The 19,912-nt window shown below is 37.3% G+C and overlaps 1 protein-coding gene across 1 annotated transcript in view; it reads right to left on the reverse strand.

Moving 5' to 3' along the window:
- The window catches only part of TMEM63C (transmembrane protein 63C), a 104,673-nt gene that overhangs the window by 60,339 nt on the left and 24,422 nt on the right, over positions 1-19,912 (reverse strand). Inside the window, exons 3-4 of the mRNA XM_074236274.1 lie at positions 1,950-2,159; positions 358-437 (exon numbers count right to left, since the gene is read on the reverse strand). Coding sequence (XP_074092375.1) covers positions 358-437; positions 1,950-2,129 — 260 coding nt within the window. The 5' untranslated portion in view covers positions 2,130-2,159. The remainder of the gene's footprint in view (positions 1-357; positions 438-1,949; positions 2,160-19,912) is intronic.

Here is a 19,912-nt window from a genome sequence, read left to right on the forward strand (position 1 = left end):
TAAACACTGTAGTTAGGTTAGATATGGGTATGACTGTGTGAAAGCCAAAAGTGGACTAATGAAGAGGATTAAAGATTTTTTTTTAACCTTAAAGTTAACATGTCAATTATATAAATCTAACTTTCTGTTGAGAGGTCTTGAAGAAGTAAAAAAAGAATCAATATCCATATATAGTTACATGAAGTGACATGAAGCCCCAAACAAATCATTTCCAATCTGGTAAAATTTAATTTACTCGAATAGAGCTATTCCTGTAGGATCTTTAAACTGATTCATCAATTTGGGGGTTTCTCCTCAAAGAGAAATCAAGTGATTCTAGGGCAGAAATATAGGCTTGTTAGATGGATTGGATCGTACCTTTCATGAGCTGTTAGTAGACCTAGGCGTCCATAGTCCCAGGCAGCTTTCCGGAGGAAGGAGTAGACAAAAACAGCAATCTGAAGTCAGGAAGAAAAGTGAATCAAGTCCAGTGAGTTACTCCTTTCTTGGCTCTTTTGATTCCTGTTGACATTCTATCTGGAGGCTCTCTCCTGGCTCAAAAAGCAGCTGCTATGTATGGAGACTATCACCCTTACCCTTTGACAGTTAAAAACTTCAGCTGATTCAAAAAAGAAAGGAACCAGGGCTCTGGTTCAAAAGCATTTGTCTGGAAGTTATAAGACTGGGTATAGTTCTAATTCTGCCTCTCAATTTTATTATCTGTGGGGAAAAATACAATAGCTAAGATATTAGGATCATAGATTTTGAGCTGGAAGGGATCTTAGAGGTCATTGAGTCCTTCATTTTCAGAGATAAGAGGAAAAACCCTTCATTTTACAGATGAGGAAACTGAGACAAAGAGGTTAAATGACTTGCCCAGAGTCACACAGCAGGTTGGTAGCCTGCCTTAAGCAGATGTAAGCTTGGGTCATCCTGACTTTAAGTTCAGTAGTTTAGTCACTATACCATATTGACTCTAAAATTTGGGATGTTAGCCTAGATGATCTCTGCAATTCCTACCACTAGCTGTATGTTACCAACTAGTTGAATGACTTTGGTGAAGTCATTCAGCCATTGTGAACTTTAGTTTCTTCCTCTGTAAAAGTGAGAATAAGAATATCTGCCTACCTCCATGATAAGGCTGTGAGGATTCAATGAGATAGCATCCTTTGTAATTGGACAGGGAGACAAGAGACAAGAGTTCTTGATTTAGCTAGCTGTTTGACCTTGAACACACCAATCAATTCCTTGGGCCTCCATTTAGTCCTCTATAAAATGACAGAGTTGAAAGAGAAGATCTTTATGATTCCTTTCTAGTTGTAATCTTCATTGATATTCTGATCTCTTCATTATTTTACCTGTCAACTTTATCTGGAGTAAAGCCCTACCATGGTAATAAGCTTGATCCCTACTTCTGCCCATTCAAAGGGAATTCAAAAGATCTCTCCTCTCCCCCACCAACAAAGAGGCATCTTAGAGGTAGGTATGAAGTTTACTGAGCATTTAAGTGCTTTGAGACCTTCACTTGAGGGTTAGAAAATAAGGATTCTCATTGGGGATATAAGAGAAGAAGTGAGAGGAAAAGGGAGACACAAGGAGAGAAGAGGTGCCCATATTGGCATTTGTTAAAGGGATGTTAAAGAGGAAACAGAATGGTCAAATGGACAGAGCACAATCTTATCTCTGCCACTTGCATCTGCCTGTATGAGCTTTGTAAGTTACTTAGCTTCCTTGGGCCTCACTTTCCTCATCTGTAAAATGACAGGTTGGAATAGATGGCCAGTAAAGGTGTCTTTCAGCTCTAAATTTATGATTCTATGATCTTTTGATTCTATGAATCAAGGAGACTTCACTATTTCTCTCCTACTTGTTCTCCCAGCCAACTTGGTTATTCAACAGCTCATATTAGTGCTTCTACAGGCAGGACTTACTCTACGGCCATTCCCTTTCTTCTTCACACCTTGACTTACCAACCAGAAGCAAAGGTTTAGGAGAAACACTGTGGGCACTCCACCAAAGGGCTGCCCCTTCAGAATAGAATTCCTGGTGAAACATTTGTCTGTGGAAAAGTTGTTTGCTCTTTCTACTACATTCAGGATATCCATAGACAGAGTGCTCTGGCTCACTGGTTCTGGTAGCATTTGATCCATTTTGCCAAGACTGGGTTCTTCCACAGAAGACTAGGGAGGAAAGATAGCTAAATTAGTTGAAAGCCACAGACAGGACATTTTCCACAATGCCAGGCTCCACACCCTATCCCTTAACAGAGCAGATTACCCTACAGGGCATCCACTGGCTAAATACCCAGATGCTCTCCTAATTCAATCCTCAACAAAAAAGTGCAAGACCAAACAGAAGAAAGAGAAATGATTTCTTATATACCAATTATAAAAGTTAGTACCAGCCCAAGAGCCTAAAAGAAAAAAGTAAAATGTAAGCAAGAAGTCTGATCATGTATGAAAGATCTGATTTTATCTGTTGAGCAGATTCATAACTTATAAGTCTTAAACAGTTGGCAAAGGCTCAAGGAGTTAAATGATTTTTCCTATAGTTACCCAGCTATTAGTATCAGAAATAAGTTGCCAAGAGGAGAGGTTTGAACCCAGGTCTTTCTGATTCCTGGTGGAGTGGCCTATCCATGGGTTCTCTCTAAGTATTTGTACAAGATTTAAACATTAATTGTATGCTAGTAAGTATCAACCTTTAGAATACTAAAAATTCCCTATTCAAAATGAGATGGGCTGCAAAAATATTATAGTGGACTGATAAGCTATTTGAACCTATCTGCAGCATTTCTTTTCCTATCAAGATTGACTCTGGATTCTATCTATTCTACCTTCACTCCTATCTTGGAAAGGATTGTCCTGGAAAGGAAAACTATCTTCTTATATTTCATATACAAAGTGAGATGTGTTACCAAAAACACTATAGAGGGCTGATGGGTATTTGAAATTATTTGCAATCATAATCTATCCCTATCAAGTTTGACTCTGGATGCTATCTATTCCACCCTCACACCTATTTTGGATAGGATTGTCCTGGACTGGAAAAGAAAAATATCATCTTATATTTCATATACAAAGTAACCCCACTTCCTAGGGGAAAGAGCCCTAAGCATTCTCCTTTTATCTCTTCCTTTACCTGCCATAGTATCCTTTTCTCCTCTCAGAAAGCTGGTATTTGCACTTTGTCTATTTCCTTTACCTATATAAACCTGTTCTCAAATAAACATCTACTAAACTTATTCACACTGAAGCCTAAGAACCTGAAAACAAAATTATGTTTCTCAGAGGAATCTAAAGTTTTAAGCTAAGGGAATTAAGTAATAATATGATAACATTAGCCAGTGAGTAAAGAAGATATTTTTTGAATGCAATTGGAACTTTCAGATTGAAAGTTCTTATTCTTGGGTCTTTAAAAATATTTCAAAATAATTTGCTTCCTTTGTAATCCTATGTATTTTATTTTATAAATTTAATACTACTATTATTATGAGAAGGGATCCATGGTCTTCATAAGACTTCCAAAGGCAAAAGATGTTTTTGATATTATATGACTTTTTATACAAAAGCCTGATTTTCCAAGTCTAGGAGAACAAGTTCAATCCCATGAATGTGTATGGGCAACATTCTGGCTACTGGGTGGTTCCTTTTTGAAGGAAGCAAGAACCCTGAGGAACAGACAACAGAGAACTTCTAAGGGATCTGACTTTAAAAAAAAAAAAGAATTCTTACCTGAGAAAGTCTCCCAATAAGTACTCAAGTCAGGTCCAGAGGCTGAGTTCAACTATACTTAAAGGTGAGGACAGAAGACATTCAAGTATAGTAAAAAGAGCCACAGAAGGTCACTTGGGTTTGGGATTAGAAATACTCCTTCCCTAAACAAGTCTAGTCCTTTTTTGTTAGATTTATTCTTTCTCTTTTTTCCTTTTCCTGTACAACAGGAATATTGGTATCTACAAAATCTTGTCCAAGTTTGTTGTTCTGCTCAGCGTGACTCAATGATCACCATTGTTAACTTAATTTCTTTACTGATTTTTAGAGCAAGTGCCAAGTGGGCAGCAACTCTTTGTTCCTCTACCACTCAGTCTAGAATGGGGGTAGTTGGAGAGGGATTAGAACCAGAAGGATGAGTTTTTCTCTTCTTACAATGTAAAGTGGCCATTTGGAAAGAGAAATAGAAGTAGCTATATAGTTGGTGACTGTGGGGGATAGATCTTGCCCAATTATTAGTGGGAGTGAGGTTGAAGAAATGCTGGAATAACTGCATTTGTTGAATGCCATGAACTTTTTGTGTATAGCTTCTAAAGACCTGCAGCCCTGTCTTTACATGTATTTGAAGTATATATATATATATATATATATATATATATATGTATGAAATACAAATTTAATTTAAAAATTACTTAACCTATGGGGAAGGGGAGGGAAGGAAAGAATTTAGAATTCAAAGTTCTGAAAAGCAAAGGTTGAAAATTGTTTTTACATATAAATTGAAATATATACATATACATATACACATATATTCATAACATACATACACACAGATACTGAGAGAGAGAGAGAGAGAGAGAGAGAGAGAGAGAGAGAGAGAGAGAGAATATTGCAGTCATCAACATCTACTAGCAGTGCTAAGGGATGGAAGCTTGGGTCAATGACTCAGCCCTTGTGAGGAAGAAAAATGATCAGATCTCCATATCTCGGAACAAGTATAAGTGTCCAATTTCTATGGATCTTAGGATGCCTCTGTCAGTTCTGTTTGGTCAATGAATGATGAAATGATGGAGAAGTAATAAAGGTAAGCATATTTATGAGATGTTTAAAAGTTTATAGAGCATTTTCCCCATAATCTGGACCCCTCTCACCTACTTTTTTTAGCCATATTAGAAATAATTTCCCTTCATACACTCTCAGTGACCTAGTCAAACTGATGGTTTTATAGTTTCATCTTTGAATTGGCTGTCTTTCCTTCCTGGAATGCTATCCTTTCCCTACCTCTACCTCTTAGAAATCACTAAGTATCTTTAAGACCCAGTTCAATTACCATTATTTTGTAAGAGAATTTTTTAATCCCCATAGCTATAAATAATAGCTTTTCCTTTTACATCGATTTTTCCTGACCGTTTTTTTAAATTTAAGTGACTTGCCCAAGGCCACACAGTTAGTCAATTATTAAGTGTCTGAGGCTAGATTTGAACTCAGGTACTCCTGACTTCAGGGCTGGTGCTCTATCCACTGCACTACCTAGCTGCCCCTCTACATCATTTTTTAATACTATTAGAAATGATTTTATATGAACATGTTGTTTTCCCTGATAGAATATAAACTTTTTGAGGTTAAAGACTATTTAACTTTGTTTTTATATCTAAAAAGGAACATAGTAGGTACATAGTATGTTTTGATTAAAGGAAACCTGAAGCAAGTGGTACAAATATTATTCTCCCTATTTTAATGATGAAAATAAAACAGAAGTGTTAAATAACCTGAGTGTCACAGAGTACTGAAAGATTTTGCAGATGAGATTACAGAACTATTGTTGGTTCTGTTGGTAATTTTTGAAAATAATAATAATTATGGCTAGCATTTATATAGCTATAGATTTACAAACAGTTTTAAATATATTATCTCATCTTATCCTTTGAACAATCTTGGGAAGTAGGTGCTAAAATTATTTCTATTTTACAGATGAGAAAAATGATGCATACTGAAGCTAAGTGACTTCCCCAGGATCATATAGCCAGTAAATGACTAGGTCAGATTTTTGCTCAGGTCTTTCTGTCTCCAGGTTCATGACTTTGGGGAATAGGAGGTGTGCGACAGAGATGGACAAATCTTGTCTAAATTTTTTTTAGGTTTTTTTTTTTTCAAGGCAAATGGGGTTAAGTGGTTTGCCCAAGGCCACAGAGCTAGGTAATTATTAAGTGTCTGAGACCTGATTTGAACCCAGGTACTCCTGACTCCAGGGCCGGTGCTTTATCCACTGTGCCACCTAGCTGCCCCTAAATGTTTTACAAGGAAAGAAAGACTCTAAAAACTACATTACATTGACATAAGGATCTATGTTGGTCCTTAGAAGAGTTCCACAGCTAATTATTAAACAGATTGCTAGTGGACACTTAGAGGAATGGTGATTACTAGCAGCCAGGATGGAATCACAAAGAGGAAAGCTCATATAAAATAATTTCTTTTTTGGAGGATAGTATTACTAAAATGATAGATGTAGGAAATACTATAGACTCCTTTTTAGTTGGGATTATTTCATTATTTGAACTTGGCACACAGTTAAGTCAAATTATTTCCAACTCTTCTCAACCTTATTTAAGCAAAGATACTGGAATGGCTTACCATTTCCTTATCCAACTCTTAACAAATGAGGAAACTGAGGCAAAAAGGGTTAAGTGAGTTGTCCAGGGTCACATTTGAAAGTGTCCAAGCCCAGATTTGAATTCATGAAAATGAATTCCAAGCCACTACTCTATCCATTGTACCACCTAGCTATTCCAGTAAGCAAGGTACTTAAGAAATAATTGATTTATTGATTAACATATCATATCTGAGAACAAAGTCTTTCATGAGAACTTGATATTTTTGTGGACTAGATGAAAAAATTATTTTAGATGATCATAGAATTAGATGAATTCATGAATGGTGAATGACTACACTACTCAAATTTAAGATTAGTGGACTATATGAACCTGGAGATCTGTCTTCCACCTAATCCTATTCAGATTCTTGGCATGGACATAACTAGCAAGCTTATTTATTCTGTGAATGACAAGAATGAAGGATTTTGTTGTTGGTCAGTTGTGTCCAATTCTTCATGACCATTTGGGGTTTTCTTGGCAGCAATACTAGAGTGGTTTCCCATTTCCTTCTCCAACTCATTTTACAGATGGGGAAAATGAGGTAAACATGGTTAAATGACTTACCCAGGATCACATAGCAAGTAAATATCTGAGGTCAGAATTGAATTCAGGAAGATGAGTCTTTCTGACTCCAACCATGGCACTCTAGTTTCCCTAAATCCAGGATGTATAGATATTAAGTTATATGACAGAAGCAGGAACCAAGATCTTACAAGCTAGAAGAATGGACCAAATTTTAAAAATGGAATACATAGGATTACAACTAAGAACAATATACCAGCAAAACCAAATAAAATCTTTCGAAAGAAATAAAGACATCTAATAAAATAGAAGTCTTTCAGACATTCTTTATTAAAAGACCAAAAATGAATAAAAAATTTGATCTTCAAATATAAGACTCCAGGGAAACTGAAAATGTTAAAAAAAAAAACCCTAGAGAAAAATATGACATTCAATGAGGTTAAACTTTATGTTGCTGTATGGCAAGATCATATTTGTATTATTACCATAAAGACATTTAGGAGTATATGTAGGCAGAAGGTATGGATACAAGTGACTTTGATGGGATGATGCCCCCAAAACCAAAATAAAAGCTTAAAAAAAGAAGACTGATCTGGGAGAAGGAGGGAAGAGAGAGAATGGATAAATTAGCTTGCATATAAGAGTTATAATGGAGAGGAAGATGGGGGAGTAGGCTTGAATGTTACATTAGAATTGGCTCAAAGAGAAATTATATACTCAGCTGGATACAGAAATCTTATGGGTGGTAGCCAGATAGTACAGGGAAAAGAATACTGGCCCTGAAGTCAGGAGGATCTGAGTTCAAATATGAACTCAGAAACTTGATACTTATACTTGTGTGATCTTGGGCAAGTCACTTACCCCTATTGCCCCCCCCCATCTATTTTACCCTATAAGGAAGTAAAAAGGGACAGGGATAAGAGAAGGAAAGGGGGGGCTGATAGAAGGGATAGCAGACTTGGGGGAGGTGGTGATCAGAAGTAAAAGACTTGTGAGGAGGGACAAGATGAAGGTAAAAGAGAAGGGGGATAAAGAAGGGAAACTATCATGAAGAGAAAAACATAGTTATAACTACCCCATGATGAATTCACTCATAAAAATGAAATAGATAGTAGAACAGATTGAAAACCAGAATTATACAGAATGATGATTATAAGAAACATATTTGAAGCACAGAGACACATACAAAGTAAACAAAAAAAAAAAGCCAGAGTAGCAATGAAGATCTCAGACAAAGGCAAAAATAAATTTAATTAAAGGAGATAAAGAAGGAAACCATACCTTGCTAAAAGGTACCATAAACCATGAAGTAATATCAGTATTAATATATATGCCCTAAATGGCATAGCATCTAAATTTTTGAATAAGTTGAATGAGTTATGGAGAGAATAGACAATAAAAATTGTACTAATGAGGGATCCCAACTTTCTCCTCTCAGAAATGGATAAATGTATCCTAAAAATAAATTTAAAAAGACATTAAATAGGTAAATAGAATTCTGGAAAAATTAGATATGATGGATTTCTGAAGAAAATTGGATGGGGTATTCTGGGGGGGTGGTGGAGCCAAGATGGCGACAAGAAAGGATCAAATCTTAGGCACTCTCTCATAAAACTTATAAGCTAAGGACTCCAAATGTTCGAGAGACAGAACCCACAGAGGGACCCAATGAGGCAGTTCTACTCAAGGTAACCTGGAAAAGAGCAGAAAGGCTCTGCTCCCCGGGGTCTGGGGGGGGGGCAACCTGCCAGAGGGGTGGCCCGCCAGAGTGAAAGAACTTCAGCCTCCTGGAGGCAGCCCCAGGGCACTGGGAGTCATGGCTCACAGCAGCGGGGGAGTCTCCTGAGCTACACCCCAGGGAGCACCGGGCACAAATTGGGGGAACAGCAGGGGACCTCTGCCAGAGCAAGCATGTGGAACCCAGCCCTCAGGGCACACAGCAAGTGGTCTTTCAGCAGCCCAGATCCAGGAAACAGAAGCAGGTGGAGTCGGTAACCAGGAACCTCCAGGGCATGAGCCCATTGAACCTAGGGAGGGGAGTGAAGAGAGATTGTAGAGCTCTGTCCTCTGTCCCTGGAACAGGATGCTGGGATTCTGACCACATTCAGATCCTGATCGCAGTCTAGGCCCCCCATAGAACAGCAGGGCCCCCTCCACCTCAGCCTCATGGCAGAGAGGGGAGCATATGGTCATTCACAGACCAGGAGGGAAGGACAGAGCCTCACACACTGAGACCCTTGTGGGAGTGTCCCAAAAGCTCAGGAAGCACCCCCAAACCAGGCCCAGGCTGGGAAAATGAGCAAGCAGAGAAATAAGAGGAACACCATTGAGAAATATTTTGCAAATGAGCCCAAGAAGGATCAAAATACTCAGTCTGAAGATGAGGAAGCACAAGCTCCTGCATCTAAAGATTCCAAGGAAAACAGAAATTGGGCTTAGGCTATGACAGAGCTCAAAAAAGACTTTAAAAATCAAATGAAGGAGTTAGAAGCAAAACTGGGAAAAGAAATGAGAGAGATGCAGGAAAAACATGAAAATGAAGTCAGCAGCTTAGTCAAGGAAATCCAAAAAAAATGCTGAAGAAAATACCATGCTAAAAACCAGCTTAGGTCAAGTGGATAAAACAGTTCAAAAAGTGATTGAGGAGAAGAATGCTTTAAAAAGCAAAATGGGCCAGATGGAAAAAGAGATAAGAAAACTCTCTGAGGAGAACAAATCCTTCAGACAAAGAACAGAATTCAGGGAGATTGATGAATTTACCAGAAATCAGGAATCAATACTTCAAAACCAAAAAAATGAAAAATTAGAAGAAAATGTGAAATATCTCATTGAAAAAACAACTGATATGGAAAACAGACTTAGGAAAGATAATTTAAAAATTATTGGAATACCTGAAAGTCATGATCAAGAAAAAAGCCTTGACATTATTTTCAAAGAATTACTACAGGAAAATTGCCCTGATATTCTAGAAGCAGAGGGCAAAATAGAAATGGAGAGAATCCACCGATCCCCCCAAGAAAGAGATCCCAAAAAACCAACCCCTAGGAATATTATAGCCAAGTTCCAGAACTCCCAAGTCAAAGACAAAATATTACAAGCAGCCAGAAGGACACAGTTCAAATATAATGGAGCTGCAGTCAGGATCACACAGGACTTAGCAGCAACTTCATTGGAAGCTCATAGGGCTTGGAATAGAATATACCGGAAGTCAAAAGAGCTTAGAATGAAGCCAAGAATCAACTACCCAGCAAGGCTGAATGTCCTCTTCCAGGGAAAAAGATGGATTTTCAATGAACCAGGGGAATTTCAAATGTTCCTTTTGGAATGGCCAGAGCTGAACAGAAGGATTTATCTTCAGATGCAGGACTCAGGTGAAGCATAGAAGTGGAGGAGAAGGGGAAAATATGAGGAACTTAATGATGATGAACTGCATGTATTCCTGCATAGAAAAATGACACTGATAATACTCATATGAACCTTGTCAATTAATAGAGCAGGTATAAGGAGGCTTTATAGTTGAAGCACAGGAGAAAGCTGAATTTGAAGATAAAATATGGTGTAAAAATTGAGTCAATAGGAAAAAAGGGAAATGGAATGGGAGAAAGAAAAATGAGAGGGGGAATAGGCCAAGATATTTCATATAATAAGATTTTTCTTTATTACAATGAGCTATTGCAATGATATGGAAGGGGGGGAGGCAAGGGGGAATGAGGGAACCTTTGCTCTTATCAGAAGTGGCTAGGAGAGGAAACAGCATAGATACTCAATGGCATATAGACATCTGGAGTAAGAAGGAGGGGGGAGCATGGGGAAGGGGTGGGGATGTGAATAAAGGAGGAGAGGATGGACCATGGGGGGAAGAATGGTCAGATATAACACATTTTCTTTTTTACTTCTTGCAAGGGGCTGGGATTGGATGGCCTATCTGGGACCATAGAGCCAGGTGGATGCTGGGCCTAAGGGGTGGTAGGGGGCCTCAGGGCCTCTTGGCCCCAGGACCAGGGATCTGTCTGCTGCGCCACTCAGATACCCTACAGCAGAGTCAGAGTGAAAGGAGAGAGAAAATATAGTACATGGTAGTGGAGAAATAAGAAAGGAGGGAGTTGTGATCAGCAATGGCAAAGTTGGAAAAATATGGAAGTAACTTTTGCGATGGACTTATCATAAAGAATGTGATCCACCTGCGACAGAGTTGTTGGTGTTGGAACAAAGACTGAAGCACATTTATTATTATTATTATTATTATTTGGGGGAGGGTGCAGGGCAAATGGGGCTGGGTGGCCTGCCTGGAGACGCATAGCAGGGTGATTGTTGGGTGTCTGAGGCTGGATTTGGACCTGGGTGCTCCTGGCTCAATGACCAATGCTTTATTATTACTATTTTATTTTATTTTGGGTCTTTTTTTTCTTTTTGGTTTTTGCAGGGTAGTGGGGATTGGATGGCTTGCATGTCACACAGCTGGGTGATTGTTGGGTCTACAGGGCTGGATGTGGGCTTGGGTGCTCATGGCTCCAGGGCTGGTGCTTCGTCCATTGTACCACCTGGCCATACCTACAATTATTACTATTATTTTTTTTATTTTAATTTTTTTCTCTCCCCTTTATCGCTCAAGCAAGTCTATATTTATAGGGGAGGGGTATTTCATTTACTCTTAAACAAGAATATTTTATTAATGTAAAAAACATTTGTACAAAATGAGAATAAAAAATAAAATAAAGAAAAAAGAAAATTGAATGGGAATTGAAAGGAATATACCTTTTTCTCAGCAGTACATAGCAGCTACACAAAAAACTGACCATATATTAGGGCATTAAAAACCTTTTAACCACATATAGAAAAGAAGAAACAGTAAATGCATCCTTTTCAGATCATAATGCAAGAAATATTACATTCAATAATGTAAAAAGTTAATTGAAAACCAAATAAACTAATCCTAAAGAGAGTTGATTGGAGAACATATTATATAAGCCACTGATTTTCATTAAAGAAAATGACAATGATGAGACAACATACCATAATTTGTAAGATGCAGCCAAAGTATTACTTAGGGGAGAACTTATAGTTCTAGTTGTTAGATCAATGAAATAGAGAAAAAAAGTAGAACAATGAATGGGACATGCAGCTAAAAGAACTAGAAAAATAACAAATTTAAAATCCCCAAGTAAACACCAAATTGGAAATCTTGAAAATCAAAGAAGAGATTAATAAAAATAGAAGAAGACATTTGAACTAATAGATAAAATCAAAAGCTGGTTTAATGAAAGAAAACTTAATAAAATAGATGAAAGATTAGTTAATTTGATTTAAAAAAAAAGCAAAGAAGAGAACCAAATTATCAGTATCAAAAATGAAAGGAGTAAATTTATTTCCAATGAAGAAGGAATTAAAACAAATATTAGGAGCTATTTTGCCTAATTGTAAGCTACTATATTTGATTATCTAAATGAATAGATATCTACAAAAACAAATTACAAAATATTGTAAAATTCAAAACCTTGTAAAAATGATTGGTGGAACTTACTATTCTATATAATTGGAAAATAAATAAAATATTTATATTCAATAAAATAAATTACTCAGTTTAACAAGAGAAATTGACTATTTAAGTAATGCAGTATTATAAAAAGAAATTGAACAAGCCTTCAAAAGTGCCTAGGTCCAAATGGATTCACAAGCAAATTCTTCCAAATATTTAAAGAATAATTAATTCCAATATTATATACACTATTTTGAAACATAGGAGAAAAAGGAATTCTACCAGATTCCTTTTATGACAAAAATGTGGTGCTGATATTTCAACCAGGAATAACTAAAACAGAGAAAGAAAATTAAAGATCAATTTTCCTAACAAATATTGATGTATCATTGTCACCCAGCTCCTCATTATGAAGAAAGTACTTTAAAACCTGCAACGTGCTGTGTATATAAGTAATCAAGATGGAGAATGGAATAATGGATAAGAACCTTACAATGAAAGAACTATGATTTCATATGTATATGGGGCTCCCAATCAGGAAACTTCTTCAACTAACTAAAGTAGGTGATCAGATATTCTATAGTTTATATTCTTGAAGACTTATGTGGGGCACTGAGAGAATGGGACAGCAAGATGGTTCAGTGGTTAGAGTACTAGGCCTGGAGTCAGGAAGACTCATCTTCATGAATTCAAATCTGGTCTAAGACACTTACTAGTTGTGTGACTATGGGCAAGTCACTTTAGATCTCTTTGCCTTAGTTTCCTCATTTATAAAATGAGCTGAGAAGAAAATGGCTCCAGTTTCTTTGCCAAGAAAACCCCAAACTGGGTCACAAAAAATCAGACATGACTGAAAACAACTGAAGGCAAAAGGTTAAGTGATTTGTCTAGTCACATAGATGATAATGTGTCTGGGAATGGATTTGAACCTTGATGCCAAGATGTCACATTGTCTCTACCAGATCTATCCAGAGGATGGGTAATACGGCTGGTGAGAAGATTGGAAACCATTCCAGGTCAAGGTTGGTTGAAAGAACTGGGGATATTTAGTCTATCAGCTTTAGAAAAAATATTATTTTTATACATTTTATTTTTTAAAATTATATTTAATACATAAATGTGTAATACAATCATGAAATGCTTCACCAATTTATGTAACATCCTAGTACATGGACCATGCTAATCTATCATTTCAATATTAGTATTATGTGGTGCTGAAGTGATATTTTTAAATATTTCAAATATTTTTAATATTTAAATTTAAAAATATTCAAATATTTAACTATTTTAAAGGACTAGAGACCTTTACCTGGTCTCAGAAAGCAGGGGACCAACAGGTAGAAATTAGAGAGAAGTGGATTTTTGTTTAATTAAAGGGAAAACTTTGGGGCAATCTATTCTTGTCCAAAAATGGCATGCCATATCTGTAGTACCTCATTTCTGGAAGTTTTCAAGGAAAGGCTAGTTGACCATTTGTAAAGGATATTAAAGAGTGGATTCCTGTACAATTAGGGTTTTAAGAATCTATGGTGTATGATCTGATAAATTTGGATCACTACCTATGACTTCATAGCTCCTACTGCTCCCTCTAAGGGCTCCCTATATTATGGGAAAGTAGGTTGGGGCCAGAGTCTTTTTTCTTGAATTCTTGCACAATCTATTATCTTTTCTCCAAACCTCACTTCTCTTCCACAGTCCTTAAATTAGTAGAGAATCCTTCTGGCTCAATCCCAGAAAGACCCCAGTGCAACTGATGGACTATTTGGGAGAGCCCATCCACAAGAGGATCTATTTGTCTTTTATTTCCTTCCTCTTTTGGGAGTCCTAGTCTGAACAGTTTTCCCAGTGCATCTGGGTCTCTCTCTCGCATCATCTCCCCCCCCCCCCCCCCCATGTCCATCAGAAGTAAGGGAGGGGCAGACCAGAGTAGCCTGCCCAGGTGGAGCCATCACACTGTTGAGTTTACCGAATCCTCCTAGGCTTGCCTTTTTCTGAGGGCTCTGCTGAGCTCAGCACCAGGCTATCAGCCAGAATATCGACCAATTTTCCTTTGTCAGAGAAGGAGTTACTGATGCATTGTTAAGGGGAGGGGGTAGGAGTCCACTTTGGCACTATACTGCCCAAGGTTATACTTCAAGCTCCTTTTTCTCTTTGTGTCCCCAGTGCCAAGCATAGTGCCTAGTGCAGCAGCTGCTTAATAAATGCCTGCAGGATTGAACTGATCTTCCCCAGAGGGAATGAGGATACAAATAGTTCAAGACAATACTCCTTTTTTCTGATAGGGCAATCTTGTAAGCATATGACCCCGGGGGAAAAAACCCCCAAGAAACTCCACTGTGTGCCTCCCCAAAACATTTGTCAAGTGAAAATGGTTCTCTAGGGCAATATTAAAGGGATAAAGAAGAAACAAAATATAGCATAAAGGCCGAGGAAGGAGGAAACTGACTGGAGGAGCTGGAGTTGTTAAGCAGAGAGACATGATTATTGTCCTCAAAAGATATTAAAGAGGGGCGGCTAAGTGGTGCAGTGGATAGGGCACTGGCCCTGGAGTCAGGAGTACCTGAGTTCAAATCCAGCTTCAGACACTTAATAATTACCTAGCTATGTGACCTTGGGCAAGTCACTTAACCACATTGCCTAGCAAAAGAAAAAAAGATATTAAGGACTCATAGTAAAGAACACAGTTTTGTTTCCATTGGCCCCTGAATGTAAAACTAATAACAAAGAGTAGATGTTTCAAAGAGGCAGAATTAGGTTAAAAATAAAGAAAAGGTGTCGATTACTTGGAATTGTACAAGAAACTATTAAGTTTCCCTGGGGAACTAGTGATTTCCAGGTGAAGAGTAGAGGTCTTTAGGCAAGATGATTACTTGTTAGGCAAGTTGCAAATGGGAGTCATGCTTGGGGAAGAAGATGGTGAAGTGAGTCTAGATTATTTTGGAGGTTCCTTCTAACTGAGATTTTATGAGTCTGAAACTAAATGTGAAGAAGATAATCTCCTTCTACTTCCTCCTCCTCTGTATCTTCTAGGACAGGGCTGTCCAACCTTACTTTTAGAAGTTTTTATTGAAACAACAGACAATATATTTTGATTTGCTATTTTAGGGAGAGTTCTGCATTTAGTAAACCCACCGGCAGGTTGCATTTTGGATAGCTCTGTTGTAGGATACACAGTCCATTTGACTGTTGAGCTCAATCTTGGCATTTAGCTCAGTCCCCAAACAATGACCACTTTTCTCTCAGTGCCACCCCCCCCATTTCATTTTCCCTGGACAAATGGTCCTGTCAGAGTGAAAAAAGTCTTGGCTCTGGCTCTCATCATTGAATGGACAAATGCTTTGGAGGAAGACAGTTATTTCCCACCTACTTTGGCCTTTATGGTTTTATAGACTTCTCATTAGGTGTCAATATTTGTTGTTCTCCATTTATTACCTACCTTAAACCTGTAGCAATCCTGGTCCGTCATCTGTATGATCTCTGCCTCCTAGTTGACTTCTATGTTATTACCTTAGACTGGAAACTCACAGATAGCTTCTGCTTTCTGTTTAACTCACTGTGGACAGTACATTCTGAACAAAGATATGTTTAATAAATGCTTTGGATGCCGGTGTTCATTTCTTCAGATGGTTTATTTTTTTTTCCTACTCAAGGATCTGAAGTATACCCTGGTTTCTACCATTTGTTCTGAATCAATGATTCCAATCTTTAGACAGATCCTGGGAGAGAAAACTGATCCTCTGAGTGATGGCTTCATCCATTTTGGCATTCCTCTACATCCCAAGCTATCTTTAATGCTTAAAAGGAGGGAAACAATAACTGAATATAGAGAATAAAGGAGAATGACAGTCCAATATACAAGTAGCATGAAAATTTCATGCTGTCCTTTCTAACTCTTTCAGATACTTTAATGTACCCCTAGGAAAAGTCTTGTTAATAATTCATTACATTTATTGAACAGTTGGTTAGCACATTCACCTAGCCCTGAAGTAGGTATCATAGTCCTTACCTTTAAGAGGCTTCTAATCTAGTTTGGGATATTAGAAAACCAAACAATATAATATAGAGGTTAATAAAGTGTCAGACTGAATGACATAGACTTCGAATGCTATGGATGTATATCATTCACTTATTCATTCATTCATTTATTCAATAAATATTTAATGACCGTAATTAATTAATCTTTTTTTTTTAGGTTTTTCTTTTTGCAAGGCAAATGGGGTTAAGTGGCTTGCCCAAGGCCACACAGCTAGGTAATTATCAAGTGTCTGAGACCGGATTTGAACCCAGGTACTCCTGACTCCAGGGCCGGTGCTTTATCCACTACACCACCTAGCTGCCCCCATAATTAATTAATCTTAAAACTGGAATTTGATCCATATCAAAGGAGAGGTCATACATTAGAGATATTAGCACAGAATTAGGATAATCCTGACTGGAAAGTATAAACTAGATACTTCTATTTCTTATGTTCTTTGAATGCTAATACATTTGTTTATGAATAAATTAAATACTGAGAGGGTTATCACTTAAGAGGATAATGATAGTTGACCAAAATTGAGTTCAAGAGCCAGAGGCTTCACATTTATTGTAAATATTTGCCCAATTCCCTTATTAGAGAGTAAGTCTCCTGAGGACAGAAACTGTGTCCTTTTCTATCCTTAAATCCCCAACCCATTGCAAAGTGCCTTGTACTTGGTCTGTTGAATTGAATGGAATTATCCTCTATTCATTGAATTATCCTCCATCCCTCCTCCATCTACCATCCTCCACCTTGTTGATTTCCCTAGAGACCCCATACATATGCTCACCACTGGCTAGTGAATACTGATAAAAGAAGCATCTGAGTTTCTGGAAGTGAGAGTGCAGAGATGGAAAGGTTAGGAAAGGCAAAAGTGATTTGGGAGGGGTTGGCAGTTGCTGGGAGTCTTTGTGTATTAAAGGTCCAGTGCTGTGGGAAACTGTTTCCTGTTGTTAACAAAAAAGAGATGATGAATTACTGAAACAGCCTGCCGAGGCCAGATGGGGTGGGGGTAGGTGGTTTTGGTGGAAGAAAGGCTATGAAATGCAAAGGTGGTTTTGTGCTCTAGGGAGAAAGAATTCATCCCTATGAAGATAATCTCTTATCCTTAGTTTCTCACTATTCTGTCTAAACTCCTAAACCTATTTTTGACCCCAATTCAATTATCTGCCTTCCTTAAACATGCTCAGCCAGATCTCCCCTATCCTTAAAAAATCTTGACAAGATCCAATCAGCTTCTCAAGCTATCATCTTATATCTAGTTCTCTTTCACAGCCAAATTAGAAAATCTGTCTATATTCACTGCTTTCATTTTCTTGCCTCCCACTCACTTTTCAATTCCTTGCAATCTGGCTTTTTTCCACACCATTCATTTGAAACCACTGTCTTCCAAAGTGCAAGGATCCAATGGCCTTCTCTCAGTCCTCATTCTTTTTTTTTTTATTTGAAACCACTGTCTTCCAAAGTGCAAGGATCCAATGGCCTTCTCTCAGTCCTCATTCTTTTTTTTTCTTTTTTAAAATTCTTTTTATTATGAGCAAGAACATGATCAAAATATTTTAATATTAAACTCCAGAAAAGAGAATTATGTATGAAGTTGTGACTATTGTATATATAATATGTATACATATATACATGTATGTATATATACATTTGTGTTTATGTAAAACACATTTAACACTGTAGTCATGCTATCACCCAGCTTATCTGTGTCTCTTTTTGAACTTCAAAGTCTTTTTTGTGGACTTCAATCTAGTTATCCTTTATTTACCTGTGGTCACTTTATTCTGAATCAGTTTGTGTAAGTCTTCCTAGGTTTCCTTGAGTCTGTCCCTTTTGACATTTCTTGCAGAAGAATAATATTTTGATATATTCATTTACTACAACTTGTTATATTCATATACTATAACTTGTTCAACTATTTCCTAATGGATGGGCACTCTCTGTTACTATTTCTTTGCTGCAATAAAAAACATTGCTACTCTAAATATTTTTGGACATATGAGTTTTTAGAATTTCTCTCTGTTTTCATCAGTCCTCATTCTTTTTTTGATCTGTCTGTGGAATATTCTAGATACTGTTGATCATGCTGCCTTTTGAATATTCTTTCCTCCCCAGATTTTCATGACACTTATCTTCTCTTTCTTCTTATCTGACTATTCCTTCTCATCTATGAAGAATCATTATCCCACCTCCATGCACCTATGAGTGTATTCCAAGACTTAGTTTTCTCATCTCTCATCTTGATGTTCTTTTTTGGTAATCTCATCAGTTCCCAAGGATTTGCTCAAAAATCTACATATAATATTTCTTCTGAGTTTTAATCTGCATCTTCAGCTGCTTACTGGGATATTTCAAAAGGCCTCTTGGACCCAACCAGTGCAATACAAAACTCTTATCTTCTTCCTAAATTTCACCCTTCCTCTTAACTTTCCTGTTTCTATTGAGGAATCTACCATTTTCCTATCACCCAGTTTCTTAATATAGGCATCATCCTCAACTCTTTACTTTGGACCATCACTCTCAGTTGCCAAGTCATGTTGATTCCACTCCCTCAATATCTCTAGCATCTTCTTTCTGTCTATTCAAAGTACAACCTACCTGTTCAGGATCTTATTTATGTCTGGTCTACAAAAGCCTTCTAATTGGTCTTAATGCCTCTTCCTTTCCTGATCCATCCTCTAGACTATCAAATTGCTATCTTTGTAGCAGAGGTCTGATAATGTCACTTGCTTGCTCAAGAAACTGCAATGACTCCCTACTATCTTTAGGATCAAATACAAACTCTTCTAGCATTTAAAACCACTTATAGCATGTTTCCAGTCTATCCTGAGGGGACAGAGGAGGAAAAGGAAATGGAGAAAGAATCTGATTCGACCAATAATGACTGATGATAATTTACTTTCTCATAAAAATTCTATATTCTACTCCCTGTTCTTCAAATACATCATCACATCTTCCATCTTTGCAGACTGTCCCTCATAATTAATATGCTCTCTCATTTTTACATCTGCCCCTTGGAACCCTTAGCTCCTTCAACACTCAGCTTAAGTGCTGCTTTCTACTAAGAACTTTCCTGAGTTCCCAGTCATTAGAGACACCCCCAAATCTATATTGATTTTGCATAATTTTGCATCTGCCCAGGGGTAAACACGGTGATTTCCTTGTCCTCCTCTTCCCCTAGTGGAATGTAAGTCTATTGCTGATTTCAGAAAAACCTGGAAAGACTTACATGAACTGATACTGAGTGAAGTGAGTAGAACCAGGAGAACATTGTACATAGTAACAGTAACATTGCATAATGATCAATGATGATTAACTTTGTTCTTCTCAGCAATACAATGATTCAAAACAATTCCATAAGACTTATGATGGAAAATGCTATCTACATCCAGAGAAAGAACTAATGGAGTCTGAATACAGATTGAAACAATATTTTCACTTTTTTTGTTTTTTGTTTTTGTTCTATTTCCTCTTTCAAAATATGAATAATGTGGAAATATGTTTTGCAGGTTGTAGATGTATAACTATATAAAATTGCCATCTTGGGGAG

Source organism: Macrotis lagotis, chromosome 4 (genome assembly GCF_037893015.1).
Source record: "Macrotis lagotis isolate mMagLag1 chromosome 4, bilby.v1.9.chrom.fasta, whole genome shotgun sequence".
Classification (NCBI taxonomy): domain Eukaryota; kingdom Metazoa; phylum Chordata; class Mammalia; order Peramelemorphia; family Peramelidae; genus Macrotis; species Macrotis lagotis.